Here is a 16987-nt window from a genome sequence, read left to right as displayed (position 1 = left end):
GGGAAAGCTTCTCTTTCTTAAGAGAATCATTGGGACTTCCCTGGTAGTCAAGTGGTTAAGGCTCCACGCTTCCGATGGAGGGGGCATGGGTTCGATCGCTGGTCGGGGAACTAAGATCCTACATGGTGCGCAGCGTGGCCAAAAAATTAAAAAAAAAAAAAAAAACCGTCTCTAGTTACATGGTAAAAATTTGACGTTTAACAGTTTTCCATTTAGGAACTAATAAAGTAGAATCATGCATATATTTATATGAATATTTTGAATCTCATCTCCCTAAAACAAGGTATGAATCTGGACTGTACCTGACCTTTCTCTATTCTGTGGACAGGAAATTCAAGATGATATATAATTGTTTTCAATGCTCAGTTCCATTTTACCAACCACTTCCATTCTTTGGTAGATATAGATTGCTAGTACAGTTCTTTAGGATATTTCCTCTACTCTCTGGAGCTAAAGTTAAGAGCTACGCAGATATATTATTCTAATAAAATGAAACATCTGGTACAATTTTGTTAAGTGCCAAGCTTCATTATGATTAAAGCTTATTTGTGTCATTTGTGTGTGTGTGTGTGATCTGATTCAGGAGCAGATCATCTATTTCTTCAATGTAACTGAATAACCTAGGTATAGTCCATGTTGTTCTTATGTATTTTCTCCTGTTTTTAGCCTCAATTATAGCTCTCAGGAGTTCTTCATCCATCAGTTTGTGGCTTCCACAGTAGAGTGTATTTTCATACTGTACGGTACTAACCCAACCACTCTCTTAGACTTTTTGTTTCCATCTCTATATTCTAATCTTGAATCCTATCTCACTGAGTCTCAGGAATACTGGTGTCATAGTGTGCATTGCCTTAGGTTTTAATATAAACCATATGCCATTGATTACTCATGCTCTAGTTATGAGTGTGTAGAGATCTGAGCAATCAGTCACTTCTTGCTCCCTTCCCAATTATCTCATATAGTTAACTATCGCTTCTTGCGTTGTTTCTCTTTCCATCCATACCTGTGCTCCTTAATAGCACTTGTTCTCAAACAGGATGGACTTTGCCCCCAAGGAACATTTGGCAATATCTGGAGATATTTTTGATTGTCACAGTGGGAAGGGTACTACTGGCTTCTAAATGGTAGAGGTCAGGGACGCTGCATAACATCCCACAATGCAGAATATAGGCCCACTCCCTACAACCAAGTGTCAGCCAGTCCGAAATGTCAATATTGCCTAGTTTGAGGAATCTTGCTGTGTAGAAACTGACTTCATGTGTTTTGGTTGAACTTTCCAATTCCACCTCTGAGATGTTCAGTTTGATATAGTCTCATGATTCAGACTAGCTGCTCAGTAGCCCAAAATGGAAGGTTGTATCTCATGTTCCATCCTCATTCCTATACTTTGGTTGAAGTGAGGCAGCCTTTGTTATTAAAAACAGTTCCCTTCTTGGTGAGCGTTATATCACCCATTGACATTACCCCAGTTACACACAATAGGGAATGAGGGAAACTGAGGCATATTTCTAAGTAAAAGAATAAAACCGGAAGGATTAATAAGTATGATTATCCTCAGATACTCTCTGCTCCAAATGGCATTTGTTGTCATGGAAATTACATTTGCATATATATTAAGGAAAACTCCATGGGCAGCTTAATACTAATACGGTTTCCTTTTTTTCCCCTCCTTTTTTGTTTTTCAGACATTTCACATTTTCAAGAACAAAATGATTTAAAAGGATTACTAGAAAATCTCCATCAAAATATTCAAGCCAAAAAGAGGAAGAATGTAGAGATCATGTGGCTGGCTGCAACGGTAGGCACTCTCCTGTCAAATGGTATTGCCTGTCACCGTGATGATCAGAAAGCATTATCGGGTATCTGCTATGTAGGGTCCAACCTCTGCGCTTTGGTCTACCAGATGTCATTCTCCATTATCCAGGAGATTAGGCATCTAGTCTACCAATAAACAAGAACACAAGATAGAAGAAGATGTATTCAACGAGAAAGAATCTTACTCATTGGCTTTTCTTATAAATTCGGGATGTGTTTGAGGCTAAAATCAAGGGTCTGTGATTTTCTTGATATTGCATGTTGCAATGTCAATAGCCCATGTCAGTCAGGGTTTTGAAGTGCTGCTCTAGAGACATAAGGTTTCAACAGAAAGTGGTTATCAGATCTCTGACTCACAGCCTCAGTAAGGCTCCTGGACATATTGTTTTGTTAATGAGCTTGTAAATGCGTTTGTCAATTTAGATATTGGCATAGAATTTATTACTGATGTATTGCTCTTAGGGTAATGAGCTATATTTTGTATGCTTCTTTCTCATTTAATGGCACCCTCAGGGTAGAAGATCTGCCTGCTTCCCCCCCCCACCAGGTTTCTACTGTTAAGGTTGAGGGAGAAAATCATGCCTATAGTTTTTAAGCTCTTATCTGGCAACCGTTTAGGTATAGCTCACATGAGTTTTGTTAAACATTCAGACCCAGAGATCCTTTCACTAGGAAGGGATCTTTTCATCAGGAAAGGAACACATTGGAGATCTTTTTGATGAACGCCATGTTTGAACTTACTGCACAGGATTGCTTGTGTAATTTGGAGTTCAGTGTAACAGATCTTCTCACGTGTGCTATTCATTCTCTATCAATAGCATTTAAAACAAAGCCTTTCCCCCTGCTGCCAGCGCTTCAATTATAATCTAATATTACTTACTCTCTTCTGGGAAAAAGGAATGGATAATTTACCATGAGTTCATAAAATAATTTACCAAGAGCAAGGCAGAGGAAAGCTGCTTTAGTTTCCCTTCATGCCCTCTTGGAGCCCCAGGGAAGAACATCAAAGGTAACAGTATGAAACGTTGCTTTCAGGCAGCTCATTCACACTGGTTCCATTTAGCATCATACTACATTACATGAAGGTTGTTTTTAATAGTTCTTTCTCCTGTGTCTGCTCTATATACCTTCAAAGACTACTATGGTTGCTAATTCTCACGAAAATTTCACAAAGACAGGTCGAAGTTATTTTTGCTATATAACTAATGACATGATAGCACAAAAGTAGTTTGATCATTTCCCAAGGCCATCTGACAACTTAGGAACATATACATATGTCATTATACACATATCGTGCAGTCATGTAAATTGACAAATGAAGGATGCACAGGTAGAACCACAAATGTATATTTTCTCTAGTACATGTAGTTTTCTCATTTGAATATATTAAAATAATTTCCATAAATCCTACGTTTCTGAAATTTTTTTTGAAATGTATATACCAACCAAATATGGCTTACTCACAACTTACCATTGAATTCATGAATGGGTGATTACTTGCCTTGATAAATATACAGCACCCATAGTGTGCAAATTTGGCATTCTGTAGGAATATTGACTTCATTATTAATAGCATGTCTATAGAGTGATACATGAGTTTCAATATGCTCTTTGTAAACCAGGGACCTTGGTATTACTCTTAAAGAAATATAGAAATTCCCTTTGACATTTTCCAAAAAGTTTTTATTTCTGTCTCTGTTTTATTATCCTCTCTTCTTTAAAACAATTAATGAAATACTGCTTTTGTTAATGTTTTACATTCTAATTGAAAAATGTAAAGCTATTTGGTTTTATCTTGAATGAATTTTAAAAAATGAAAATGAGAATTTAAAAAGACCAAATACCAAATTAAGCTAATGTTAAATTAAGCTCATATAGTTCAGAAGAATTGTGAAATACAGAAACCAAGACCCAACCTGTCTGCTTTGATGGAATTGCCCCAGCTTCTTTTTTTTTTAATAAATTTATTTATTTTATTATTTTATTTTATTTTATTTTATTTTTGGCTGCGTTGGGTCTTCATTGCTGCACGTGGTCTTTTCTCTGGTTGCGGCGAGCGGGGACTGCTCTTCGTTGCGGTGCGCGGGCTTCTCATTGTGGTGGCTTCTCTTGTTGCGGAGCATGGGCTCTAGGTGCATAGGCTTCAGTAGTTGTGGCACATGGGCTCAGTAGTTGTGGCTTATGGGCTCTAGAGCACAGGCTCAGTAGTTGTGGCACACGGGCTTAGTTGCTCCGCAGCATGTGGGATCTTCCCGGACCAGGCATTGAACCCGTGTCCCCTGCATTGGCAGGCGGATTCTTAACCACTGCGCCACCAGGGAAGCCCGCCCCAGATTCCTCTTGATTTAAATTTGTAACATGAAATATCCTTAGTAGGATAGTTGCATACAATTGTGACAATGCATTTTAAAGAATATTCATTCTTTTTAAAAATCACCTCTCATAAGTGACCATTGAGGTCTGTATTTTGTTACTATAAATATAGTCAAGCCTTTGTTATTTTATATTAAAATTTTTGAAATACTATTTATTTAAATGCGTTAGTGTTTTCTACAAGAAAAAAAAAGATTATATGTTGAAATCATGCTCTCACATTTCTCTAGTCACTTACATTGGAGATAGTGAGAAAGTACCTAAGGGCTAATAAGGACTTGTAAATCCTAAGCTAAGTATCAGAATCACAATTAAATCATGATAAAAACCCTTGATAAACTGTATTATTATATCCTCTCTTCAAATCAGGCAACTGTTAAGGCCTCCTCAATGGCAGATAATAAAGCAGGCCTGTATTTCATCAGAGTAGATGTATCTTAAGTGCATGTTGACTAACATTGTTGATGCATTACCATGGACTAGGGAAGAGAAAAGAATGGTGTGATTCACCTGTTAACCGTAAAGCAATGAGACCATAAATTATTGCTACTTACAGATTCTTCTCCTGGCTTACCTCAGAATAACAACAAGAAAGAATTATAGAGAGAAACAGAACAGGACAGAAGTTAAAGACTTGGTCCTTGTTAGGTAGACTTATATCAGCATCCTGGCTCTGCTCTGTTGTGCATAAGTCACCTTACCTATCTAAACCTCAATTTGGTCATCTGTAAAATGAGATTAATATACCTTCCTCCAGGGTTCATGTGCAGTTAAATTAAAAGAGCAAATCTATATGAAATTTATTAGCATTGTACCTGGTGCACAGTAGATATGCAATTATAGTGGCCATTTTTGGTGCCCTTATTCTTATCAGTTGCATCGATGAGTGGTTTCCTTATCGGTTGCACTTGGCACCATATGGATGTTTGAAATCTCATAACATCCAGCAGAGATTAGTAAAGGTTATTTTAAATATATAGTAAGAAGGTATTAGCTATGTAAGATTCAAATCAAGTGGCTGATCCAAGAAATACAGATTATTTTTTTCCCCTTCACTATTAAGATGTTGCTTCTGAGCTGTGATTATCATTATCCCCTGCAGCTTAGATCCCCTCTCAGAGAGCTTTGCTGCCTCTGCTGGATATTTACCATCTTATATGCCTTCAACAGCCCCACACCTCATGTACAAAGAGCTAAATAAATTAAATCTATTCCACCAGCTTTTGAAATGAAAAGGTAGTATTTTTCCATTCCATAGGCAGATTGAACCAGTTAACTTTCATAAATTAACATAAATTTGGTGGGTTTAGACTAGAAGTGTCTAGAGGACTCTGACACTTTAGGGTAATCTGCAGATAAACAATAAACTGTATATATGTCTGTTACAGATTTGTCGCAAGCTAAATGGCATTCGTTTCACCTGTTGTAAAAGTGCCAAAGATAGGACGTCGATGTCAGTGACGCTTGAACAATGCTCAATCTTGAGGGATGAACACCAGTTACACAAGGACTTCTTTATCCGAGCGCTGGATTGTATGAGAAGGTATCCCATATGTCTTCAACTTTCTTTCTTTTTTAAAACAAAATTTTATTGAAGTATAGTTGATTTACAATATTTGTTAATTTCTGCTGTACAGCGAAGTGATTTAGTTATACATATATATTCTTTTTTCTATTCCTTTTCATTTTCGTTTATCACGGGATATTGCATATAGTTCCCTGTGCTATGTAATAGGACCTCATTGTTTCTTTTAGGTCATTTTAAGGTTTGGGTTTTTTTTTTTTTTTTCCCAAATATGTATTTTACTGGAGGACTAAACATTTAGTTACTTCACTGCATTTCCATGGTTTAGAGCTGATGACATGAGAGATAACATAATTTTAAGTGAATACTCATCTTAGGCAATAAAAAAAAATGTGGCCAGATTTTGATCATCTGAATGGAGGATATATTTCATTAATACATTTAGACCTAAGTTGAAGGGCTCCGGTCCTTTCACATATAACACTTGAAGAGCACAGTCGCTTTTCATACAAGTCGTTATGTGTATGCACAAAATAAAACTAAGTCGTTATGCAAACAAAGCAACTATCCAAAAAGTGGCAACTAACAGGTGATCTTCCCATGGGTTGCAGGGTCTTCCTGTCTTTAACCTCCTTCCTAAAATTATTTTCACATCACTCATCATAAAGACGGGATTACACGGATCCTTTAAGATTGAGAATTAATATGGTTACTCTGCTGACATTTAAAATGTTCTGCCTGAAGTCATGTATCTTGATTCATTTCCGCAGTAATTAAATCTAAAGTCTAAGCCATAATGGGAAGGAAAAAGTGCCTCATTCACAACATCTGTCAGCAAGGACATACGTTAATTAAAAACTTTAGCGAACTTGTCTCTTTGCCACAAAGACCGACTCAGAAGCACAACAGGAAACATGGGACAGGCTCCCTGATCCCAGAAAGGAATGTCATGTGATGCTGTGAGAGGGCTGCTTCTTATCTGGCATGTCATTAGCTCCCCTTTTCTTTTAACTGCTACGGTCTTTCCATGGTGAGAGTGATGCTTGTCTGCGCTCCTTCTATGCTGTATGTTTTCCCCGCTAATGAGAGGGTTCTGAAGTCCTCTCTTTTACCCCATTTCATGTCTCTTGGCATTTTCGTTGTTCGGTGGAGTTCTACCATGATTTTTGGATAAATGTATGAGGATATCTTCAAGGCCTGACATGAGCATCTCAGCCATACGAAACATGTTTGGTTGTCATTAAAGACTTTTTTCAATAATAATCTCTCAACACTCACAGGGAAGGTTCAGAATCTGAGTATAAAATCTTCTAATGTGCATTTAAAAAGTACAGATGTCACTATGGATGGAACAAAGATGCCAGGTGAGGAGGGCAGAGCATATGATTTTACAGGCCAGAAACCCTAGAGGGCTAAAATGATTCAACCGGCATAAAGTATCTGGAAGGTGAAACTGTTACTTGTTTATTTAAGGTAGGGGGAAGAGAGGACCCTTAAATTAGAAAGGTAATTTTTTCCAATCCGTAAATAAAGGGCATATCTGTCATATATATGTTGAACTATAAAACTACATATTTTGGAATAGCATAAAGGTTGTATGGACCTGACATTATATGTACAACACATTTGCTAATGACATAACATTTATGAGGATTTAGTTTGGGATTGTGAAATAAAAGTAAGGCACTAGAAATGTAATCCCAAAATACTAAAGATCTTAACTTCCATATCCCCACTACTCTAGTGAAATTTCAAATCTGCCAAATTTATCCTTTGGTTTTGTGTCTATGTGAGGGCTGCATGAGAGTGTGAGGGCTTGTCCATGTGTGTGTATGCGTGTGTGTGTGTGTTCGTGCGTGCATGTGTTTAAGGGAAATAGATGTGTTATTGTCTTGAATAACTGATGTCCTTTCCCTCTTTGGGTACTGTCTTACATCACAAGCCCATAGGTTTGTAAGCTCTGGCCACAGGGCAGAGTAGATGAGAGGATGCGGCTTCGGCTTCGGAGCCAGCTGACCTGAGTTTGAATCCAGGTCACGTGCCACTTAGCAGCCAAGAGGAAGTTAATCTCATCCTGCCTCTCAGTGCCTGAGGCAAGTTAGTCAACCTCTTGGTGCCTCAGTCTTCTCTTGTGTAAAAATAGACATGCTAATAATAGTAGCCCTTCTTAGGAATGTCTCCAGGATTAAATGAATTGATATGTGTAAAGTGATTAGATCAATGTTTGAGACACAGTGCGCACTCTACGATATTTGTTAATAAAATAAATATCAAAGGTCATGATCTTCCTGAGACAATCAGGTCTAGGCAATTATGAGCCTCGTATTTTTTTTGAATATATTATGACATACGGTTTGACTCCAATACCATATATTAAAATCTTGTAAATAAGCTTTCAAATGCAATGTTTTATCTATTTAAGAAAATAAGCTCTTTAAATACCACTTTGAAACTGTGCGTGTGTTTACAAATGCTGTGCTAATTATGGATGGATTGCATTCATTAAAGTAAGCCTGGATAGGTTTCTTATAAGTATTTTTTATGTTAATGTGTATTATTGTATGCCCTTACAAATAATCATAGAATTTGAGATCAAGGAGTCACCTTAAAAATTTAGTCAAACCTGCTTCACCTTATGAGTAATGAAACTGAGCTCTACAGAGTGTTTCAGCAAAGACTACTCAGAAAATACTAGAGCCAGCACTAAAACACAGATGCCTTAGTTACATTTTTTATCCTGTGCTATACAATAGCACCTTGTTATTTTCCTTAGTTGTTTTTTTTCCTTTTTTTATAAATTTTATTTATTTATTTTTTATACAACAGTTTGTTATTAGTTATCTGTTTTATACAAATTAGTGTATATATGTCAATCCCATAATTATTTGGTTATGTATTTGACTACTTCACATCTGTTAGTTAAAATATTATGTAAGTCATATGAGTCATAAGAACCATGTACTTTTAGAAACTGGAGACTGTGTGCAAGACCAGAGTGGTCTGAGCAAATCCTGAGACCTTGAAGAACAAACTCTAGTTCTAGAATGTTAACTCTTTAATTTCTACCTTATCTGTCATGTTCACTATTGTGTCTGGGCATTTGAGAACAGTGTCTGGTCCAGAATGAAATAAATATAAATAGTGGTTGAATAAACAAAGAACAGTCCAAATAGGAATTCATTCTGCTGCCTTCTGTTTTTCAGAACCGTGTAGCAACTTTTTCATCTGTTTTTAAAATTGTATTTTCAATTATGTTCTGAGATAGTAGTTCAGTTCTTACTTTTATGTCTAAGCCTTGTTTCCTAGGGTTGCACTTGGGTCTCTGTAGTTCAGTGGTCAGTCAGTGATTAGCCAGAAGTTGTGCTCAAACATTTCAATCCAGTAAGGCTTTCAACCTCTGCTGATATGTCTGTGTATGGACTGGGAAACATGTTCAAATTCAGGAGTTTTCATATCCATCCTGCCTTTTCTTTCCACCAGGCCCTATTAGGTCCTACTGGTCAACCCAGGATGTGTGGAAATTGATCAAAGCCCTCCATGGTTCTCTCATGTCCAGGATCTCATTTCCCATTACATTCATGGCTAGTCCACTGGTCTGGGGAGTGGCCCAAGTGGGAGTGCAGGCTCAGGCCAGCTGTGAGGTTGGCAGTCAGCATTTGTTTGCCTCCAAGGACGCTAATGCTTCGGACAGTGCCTGGGAGTAGGCTTTTCTACTCTTCACTTCCAATGCACTTAGACCCTGGGGCAGCAAAGTTGCCAGTTTCCATGGCAGCCTCTCCCTGGTAGAGGTTTAGCTGAGAGGGGCGGGGTGGGAGCAGCCCCAGGCAGAAAGACCACAGACTCACCCTCTTCTTACCTGCCAGTCAGCAGTTTTCCAAGAAGAAACTCTTTTCCACTTGTTGCTTGTCTTTGGCTGATTATTAGGGTCCTGAAATGGTTGGTTTTGACAATATTTTTCAGTGTCATGGTTTTGGGAGGAGGAAGAGGACTTGCAGAGCTCTTTGCTCTGCCATCTGTTGGACAGTCCCAGCCTCCAGACAGTGGCTGCTTCTGGGACATTAAAAAACTACGTATATTTGGACCCTGTGCAGTTTATCATTGAGGTGGATTCAGGGATCCAGAATTTTTAAGAACTTTACAAATATTCCAGGACACAACCCTGGATTAAAAAAAGAAAAAAAAAAAGCTAGTGTTTTAAAGGAGTTTGATTTTTATGTTTTTAAATGTATTAAAGTTTTTTATTTTATTTGACATCAGTTGCAGTTTATCTTTGAATTATTCTAACCACCTTTCAGGCTATTTACTCTGGATATTTTTAAAAGTTCACCGGGGTTATAATATCAATGTTGTTTCTGTAGTTTTATTTTTTTCATTATCTATATTAAATTTTTCTACTGTATAGTGCTTATCTCTGTTAAATTTTCAAATTATTTATGGATGAGAGAAATGTTATGGATAAAAAGAGATAAAGCTTCATCTACCTGCTTGTTCAGAAGCCCCCTCACCAGAATAAGGTTCATGAGAGTGGGGACTTTTGTTATCTTGTTCACTGCTATATTTTAATTATCCAGTACCTAGAATAATGCCTACTTATAGTAGGTTCTCAATAAATATTCAATGAGTGAGTGAATGAATAACGTAACATAGGTTTCTAAAATGTTCAAGTCCTATAAGGAAGTTTTGTGCATACATGGGCATTTGGAAATAAGCAAATGAAATTATTGCTCAGTTGTGACATATTTATAAGCAAAAGTTCCAGAAGATGAAAGTTTTGGAGAGGTTTCAACTCAAATTCAAAAACAAACAGGCCACAAACAATCTACCTTAACGCACAGTCTGAATCTGTCAACCAAAAGTTTAGAAACAGACATGATTGAAATAAAAAGGTGTTTATTTAGGGCTGCAGCCCGGGAGACACAGATTCAACAAGCATTTGAATTGTGTTCTACCAGACTACAAAATGGGGGAGGCTTATAAAGGCAAAAACCCACAAGGTTACAGTTAGTTACATGAGTTGTTTATCAAGAATTATAATCAGAGCTGGCAAGAGTCAGGGTGCTTGTTAAGTGAGGATTGGTTGGGATCCCAAATGGTTGCATAGTTACAATGGAAGACCTTGAGACCATAGGTTGCAGCTGGCAGGTATTGTTCTGAACACGGCTAGGGGTGTCCTTGGGTCTGGTACAGCTCAAAGGAAGTTCAGGTTCCCAGTGGTGCAGAGACTTGTCGGAGACCAGGTTTTCAATGGCTGCCCGACTGCATTTTTGTATGCCTGAACCATGATTACTCTATCATAATTTCAACTTGTCATTATACCCTCTGTACAGTTTTTAAAAATTTCAGACTCTCTCTTTTCTTACATATCCAATATTGCTTATAGCTTCACACTTGCGACACGTGCTGCTAGCTACAGTCTGTTTGACTGAAATGGCACAAGATCCTCTTCAGATTAGGAAGTTAGCAAGGAGTGCCAACTGACTCTGTAAGGAACTCTTAGCGGTTGCCTATATTATAAGACCAAAACAATGATTCTCACAGGAGTCCCATCACAGACTAGGTTCTGGGACAGAGCCGGGGTTGAGAACTGCTTGACTATAAAGTCTGCCTCATTTAAACCAGCCACCATTCAGTAATTGATTTTAATGGCTTTGTGATATGACTATAAGCCTGGTATAACTATCCTTTCTTTGAGTTTTGAAGTGTATGTGTATCGCCAAATTCTCCCTTGATCATCTGTGGCAGGAATTTATGAAATGGTGGCTTGAATAATCGGCAGATTTTTATTTTTAAAAAGAAAGGGAGAATGCATTCAGTATCAGCACTCAGTTGTTTCTTATGGAATCACCATTGAATGCTAAGAGCCATCTTGTCACAATGCGTTTGCAAAAAGCATATTTAGTAGGGACTTTCAAACTTATATTTGATTAATAGGTGATTGGGATTGGATTGAAAAATAATAAAATTTGACTGGATTATAAAATGTCATGTTTTATCAAAAAATAATTGTGTCAGGAAATTTAATTGCCACTAAAAAGTAATGAAAATGAAAATGCCAGTGCACTGTTATTTTCCCTTAAGAGGAACTCTAGGATTTTGTGTATATACAGTGTAGTAGTGTGACACCATATTGCTTAGTTGTCTGTCTGTAACTTTTATTTTCCTTATGTTACATTATTCTTCAATCTGTCATTCTATAATGGCTCTTTAAAGTTAAGATAGTTGGTATGCCATTAGTAAGACTAATCAAGGTATGCTTCAACATACAACCTATTTATCAGTCTTAAGATACAGGGCTTTAATCATTCTATTTTAGTAAATATTTAATTCACAAGAGAGGGATTAAAAGGCCCATCTGCCTTACTGAGTTTTATTATCCTGCTGAACGTCATATTCTCAACATGAAATTTATGTGTCGGGGAGTGTAACTTATGAACTGTTCTTCTTTATAAATAAGTGACCTTTATCAACTGACGTCAGTATAGGTTTTATTTCTCATGACTTACTCCTTTAAGTATCCCTTTGTGGGATTTGCTTTTGAGTCACAAAGGTCATTTGTGTTCAAATAGAAACATGTCTTCCTTCTTTCCTTTGTCTTGTTTCCACTTTGGCTTTTTTTTTTTTTTTTTTTTTTACTTTTGATTGTACTAATCGGAGAAGAGCTCCCATTATTTCATATTATCCCCTATTTCAAATATTGAAGTGAATAAGAAGCATTGCAGACATAGGTAATTGAAGCTTTCAGTTGTCTCTTGACTATTGGAAAGGGATGTGTTTATGTAGAACAGCACGAGCCGGAGCAGTTTCTCCATTATCACTTAGTCTTATCTCTTCCCTTGAGAGTTTCAGCGGTGTGTTTGCTGCATTATTTCAGTCCGTATCTGTGACAAGTAACAGTAATAAGCCCAGATGAAGTCACTGTCTTCTTAGGCATGCTAATAATTACGTGAAAACTTACCCCACTTAGGATGTTGTTGCTTCAGCTGCTGGTAAGGTGAAAGATGCTGCAGAGAGTACACTTCTATAGAAATCATGTTTGAGCAAATATCTCTTAACAAGATATCCACAGATGAACCACCACAAAAGAACTGCTCTTACTAGAGAAATCAAAGAATGACCTACAAAAAACTTTCAACTTCCTGAACAAAATGTATGTGCTAATTTTAGGCTATCTTCTTCATACATTTATGTGTGTCAGATTATTTTGCTACTAAAAAGTGGTAGTTTTGAGATCTGTTTCTTTTCCCTAATTTGTTTGGTATTTAATTTTGTTTTCAAGTACTAGTGACTTGAGACCCTATTAGTATGGAGCTTATCATTCAGAGCCATTACAAGCTTTAGACACACCTTTCCAAATAAGTCACTTCTCTCAGTTCCTCAAATTATTAACTGAGGACCTAGACATATAAGTGTATGGAATATGTGCTTTTCATTTAATTTAACGAAATAAAATGTAAATGAATCTAATTTAAATAGATTTAACTTCTGCCACAAACACGGGTTTTTAAAGTCAAGAAGACGTGGGATTAAATCCTTATTCCAGCAATTATTTTCTGTGCCCCTTTTAAGTTAATTAATCTCCAGGCCTTAGTTTCCTCATCTATAAACCAGGAATAACTATCTCTCTCTCTCTCTCCTGTAGGTGTTGTGTTAAATGGCATCACCTATTTGAATTCTCTATGCCCGGCAGATATGAGGTGTTATGCTTAATAAGTGTTACCCTGTTCTCCATGCTTTCCCCATTTTTACCTACCCTACTTAATGTTTCCTGTCCCATGTTTGTCTAAAAGTGCCTCCTCTGAGACTCCTGAAATGGGAATTTTCCTGGTGTTTAAGATCTTAGAAGAAAAATCCCAGGATTAATACTTGTTTTCTAAAAGGCTTAAACTCTTTCAGTGACTTTGGCTAGAAGGTCTGTAAGCTTTGCTAGAGCTCAACTAATAACTTCAGGGGAATCTAGGAGCAGCTGAGCCTGGAACAGGGGGTTAGTGTTCATCTGTGGTCCCCAGAGAGCAGTGCCTCAGCGCTCAGCCAGTGGAACTTGGGAATGTCCAACTCTTGAATGCCCACAGACTTTACTGAACATCCAGTAAATAATGAGCCAGGACCCCACCTCAGAAAATGACCTGGGCAAATGTAATCATTAGCAGAAACATGTCACCATCATATTCATAGTCAAATGTAAACATTTATTGAGTATCTACTATGGCAGTGTACCAGGCTAAGCAAAGGGAGACATAAACTTGTAATAATAATAGCAACTAAGAGTCAATGAGTTCTTGCTATGCACTAAGAACTCCATGAAACATCCTATGTGAGGAAACTTTATTAATTCCCACAATGAGAATATGAGATAGATGAGGTCACATGCCTGAAACTATTATTATTAGAGTGGATCAGAGGAGAAAAGGAATCATTGTGGGTTGGGTGGTCCTGAGGGAGGTAGGATTTGAACTGTGTCTTGAGGATGAGTACAATTTAGGTAAGTAGCAAGAAAGAGTTAGGAGGTCTTGACTAGGAATATCTAAGTGGTTAAGGCTAAGAATATTATTTATTAATTCATCATATGTGTTGGGTGTTTTTGTTTCCATAACTGGTCTCATAGTGTGTGTCACCTTCAATGACTCATATTCTTCAGCTGATATCATGCTTTTGAGATCTATGTTCATATACAAGGTCTAGTTCTCCCCTTTTAATAGCTGTATAGTATTCCTTTGTATGAATAGACCACAATTTACCTATTCCCCTAATGAATTTTAGGTTGTTTCTGATATTTTGGTACTATAAGCAACAGTGTAATAAGCATAGTCACATGTATAACTATGAACACAAGTATGAGGGTACATAAACGTATAAGTGGAATGTGTGGTGTTTATATTTTCAATTTTACTAGATGCTACCAGGTTGCCCTTCAAAATAGCTATACTAATTTATATCCCACAGGCCATGCACACATGCTCCCATTTTTCCACAAGCCCCAATATTTGTACGATAAGAATTTTTACCAATCCAATGGGTAAAAATTGATATTTTGGCTTAATTTGTATTTTCCCAATAATAAGTGATATTGAACATCTTTCTAAACATTGATTGGCCATCTTGGTTTCCACTTTTGGTAGCTGATCTTTATTGCTTCATGTACTGAGGGTTTGCGTATAACTGTGACTTTTAAAAATGTGACTTTATAAGACACTGGTTTATGGTGTTTAAGTTTTAGAAAAGAGGGTTTCAGGAGTGGTAGTTTTAAAAAAATATTTTTATTTATTTTTTTTATTTTCTTTAAAAATGAAAGCACAGTGAAATAGGACAGAAGGGTCTCTCGGATTTGGAAAGAGAAATGCACAGTGTTTTGACAGGAGCCTGTGATGTGATCTGAGACTTTTTAGGACTCCACTTTAGACAAGGGAAGGAAACTTCCATCTGAGACACAACAAAAGCCTATAGGTGATTAGGGAGACGATTGATGCCTTTGCACTTGGAAAATGAGGTACAGCAGGAACTAGTCCTAGAAAGGGCTTGTTCTCATTAGAGAAGCCAGAGATGCAGGCAGCCCAGGCCTGAATGATGTGTGCAGAGCAGTTATGCCGAAACCCAGAAAGTTTATTTACGCTCCCAGAAGGTTGAGACACAAGACTCAAGGAAGCTAGTGGTGTAGCCTCATATCATTGAACTTGAAAGCCATGTTCAAGGAGAGAAACAACTCGGAATTAAACACGTGGATATGGAACAAATATCATAGTTCTCTCTCAGATTCTGTTTGCTTTTAAAGTTTACAAGTTTGTTAGGGCATTCTGTTCCCATACAATAGTGCTTCCCAAATCTCAGTCATTCATTTAACCACCTAAAGGTTTTTTTCCACAAATGTCACGTGAACCATCATTTATTTTAGCCTTGACCTGGGCAGGGATGTTCTTGAATTCATACAATTGTTATGTTTGTGTTTGTCCTAATGCACGTGAGAATAAATCCCAAGCTATTAAAAATCAATGCATTGTCAGTGTACCGCGTAAAAATTCCTGTCTCCATCAAAGAGCTTACTATACTCAGGTAAACACTGTCATTAAAAGGGTTTCAATCCTCCTTCTAACCTGAATTTTGGTTGTACTGCTCCAGTCTCTAGCCCAGGGTAACAAACTGAAAGTCTTCACAGGCCACTGTCTAATGAAAACTGGACTGAGAGGCAATAGAGTTTATGAAAAAGCAGCCAAAATACTGCAAACTTTTCTCCTGATCAGAAGATCACAGACGACAAAGAAGTTCAAATGCCCAGTGTAATACCCGAGGATAATGATCTCCAGTTCTATGGGCAAAATATATTATGCACAATTACACCGCATTCTCTTCCAGTCATTGAGCCCATCAGAATTTATGTGCATGTGAACGACATCTTTATAGGGATCAAGGGTGTCATTTATAAAACATATCATTTACAAAATTGGTAGCTGATTAGTAGTAACAAGTCGCATGTGATATTTCTCAGCATCGTTTTGGGGATTTCACTGCACTGAATCCTCTAAAATCTAACCATCGAGACAGCTGAGTGGAGAGCAGGATGTCAGGGGAAGTAAGTACAGACAGTCCCTGGCTTAAGACGGTTTGTCTTAGGACTTGGGGACTTTACAATGGTGCAAAAGGAATACGCATTGAGTAGAAACTGTACTTGGAATTCTGCTCTTTTCCCAGGGCTAGTGATGTGCAGCACAGATACTCTCGTGTGATGCTGGCGGGTCAGCCACGGCTGCCATTGAGCCACGGGATCATGAGGGGAAACCACTGATACACGTAGAGCCATTCTGTTTTTCAGTACCGTATTTACTAACTTATATGAGATATTCAAGGCTGTATAAAATAAGCTTTGTGTTAGCTGATTTTTATGCAACTGTAGGTTACTGTAAGTGTTCTGAGTGTGTTTAAGGTAGTCTAGGCTAAGCTGTAATGATCTGTAGGTTAGATGTATTAAACGCATTTTTGACTTATGATATTTTCAACTGAAAATGAGTAACGTAAGTGTTCTGAGCCCTTCAAATGTATAGCATTCTTTAATAAGCTTTTTCTTTTTTAATGTAGTGGCCTCATTCCTAGTTATGTCAGTTTTATGACATAACCCTTGCCCTGATATAACTCTTTCTCACAATCCATTCTTGATATCTTACTAAATTTTATGTATCCATTTAGACTGCCTTAAATTCCTTTTAAAACAAGGCGGGATGTGAATACTTAAGAATAAAATCACATAAAGCATTGCCTACCTGCTAGGCTCAAGGCTTTTCCTAAATC

General features: G+C 37.4%; 1 protein-coding gene across 6 annotated transcripts in view; it reads left to right on the top strand.

The window, feature by feature from the left end:
- The window catches only part of INPP4B (inositol polyphosphate-4-phosphatase type II B), a 371544-nt gene that overhangs the window by 321108 nt on the left and 33449 nt on the right, over positions 1-16987 (top strand). For all 6 annotated transcript variants that reach the window (XM_082390014.1, XM_082390013.1, XM_082390011.1 and 3 more), the window contains 2 exons: positions 1686-1798; positions 5577-5731. In XM_082390014.1, the coding sequence (XP_082246140.1) occupies positions 1686-1798; positions 5577-5731 (268 nt within the window). The remainder of the gene's footprint in view (positions 1-1685; positions 1799-5576; positions 5732-16987) is intronic.

The sequence above is a fragment of the Balaenoptera borealis genome (assembly GCF_965194805.1).
Source record: "Balaenoptera borealis genome assembly, chromosome: 4".
In the NCBI taxonomy this organism is placed as follows: Eukaryota; Metazoa; Chordata; class Mammalia; order Artiodactyla; family Balaenopteridae; genus Balaenoptera; species Balaenoptera borealis.
Note: the sequence above shows the minus strand (reverse complement) of the source record. Positions and strands in the feature narration are given on the sequence as shown.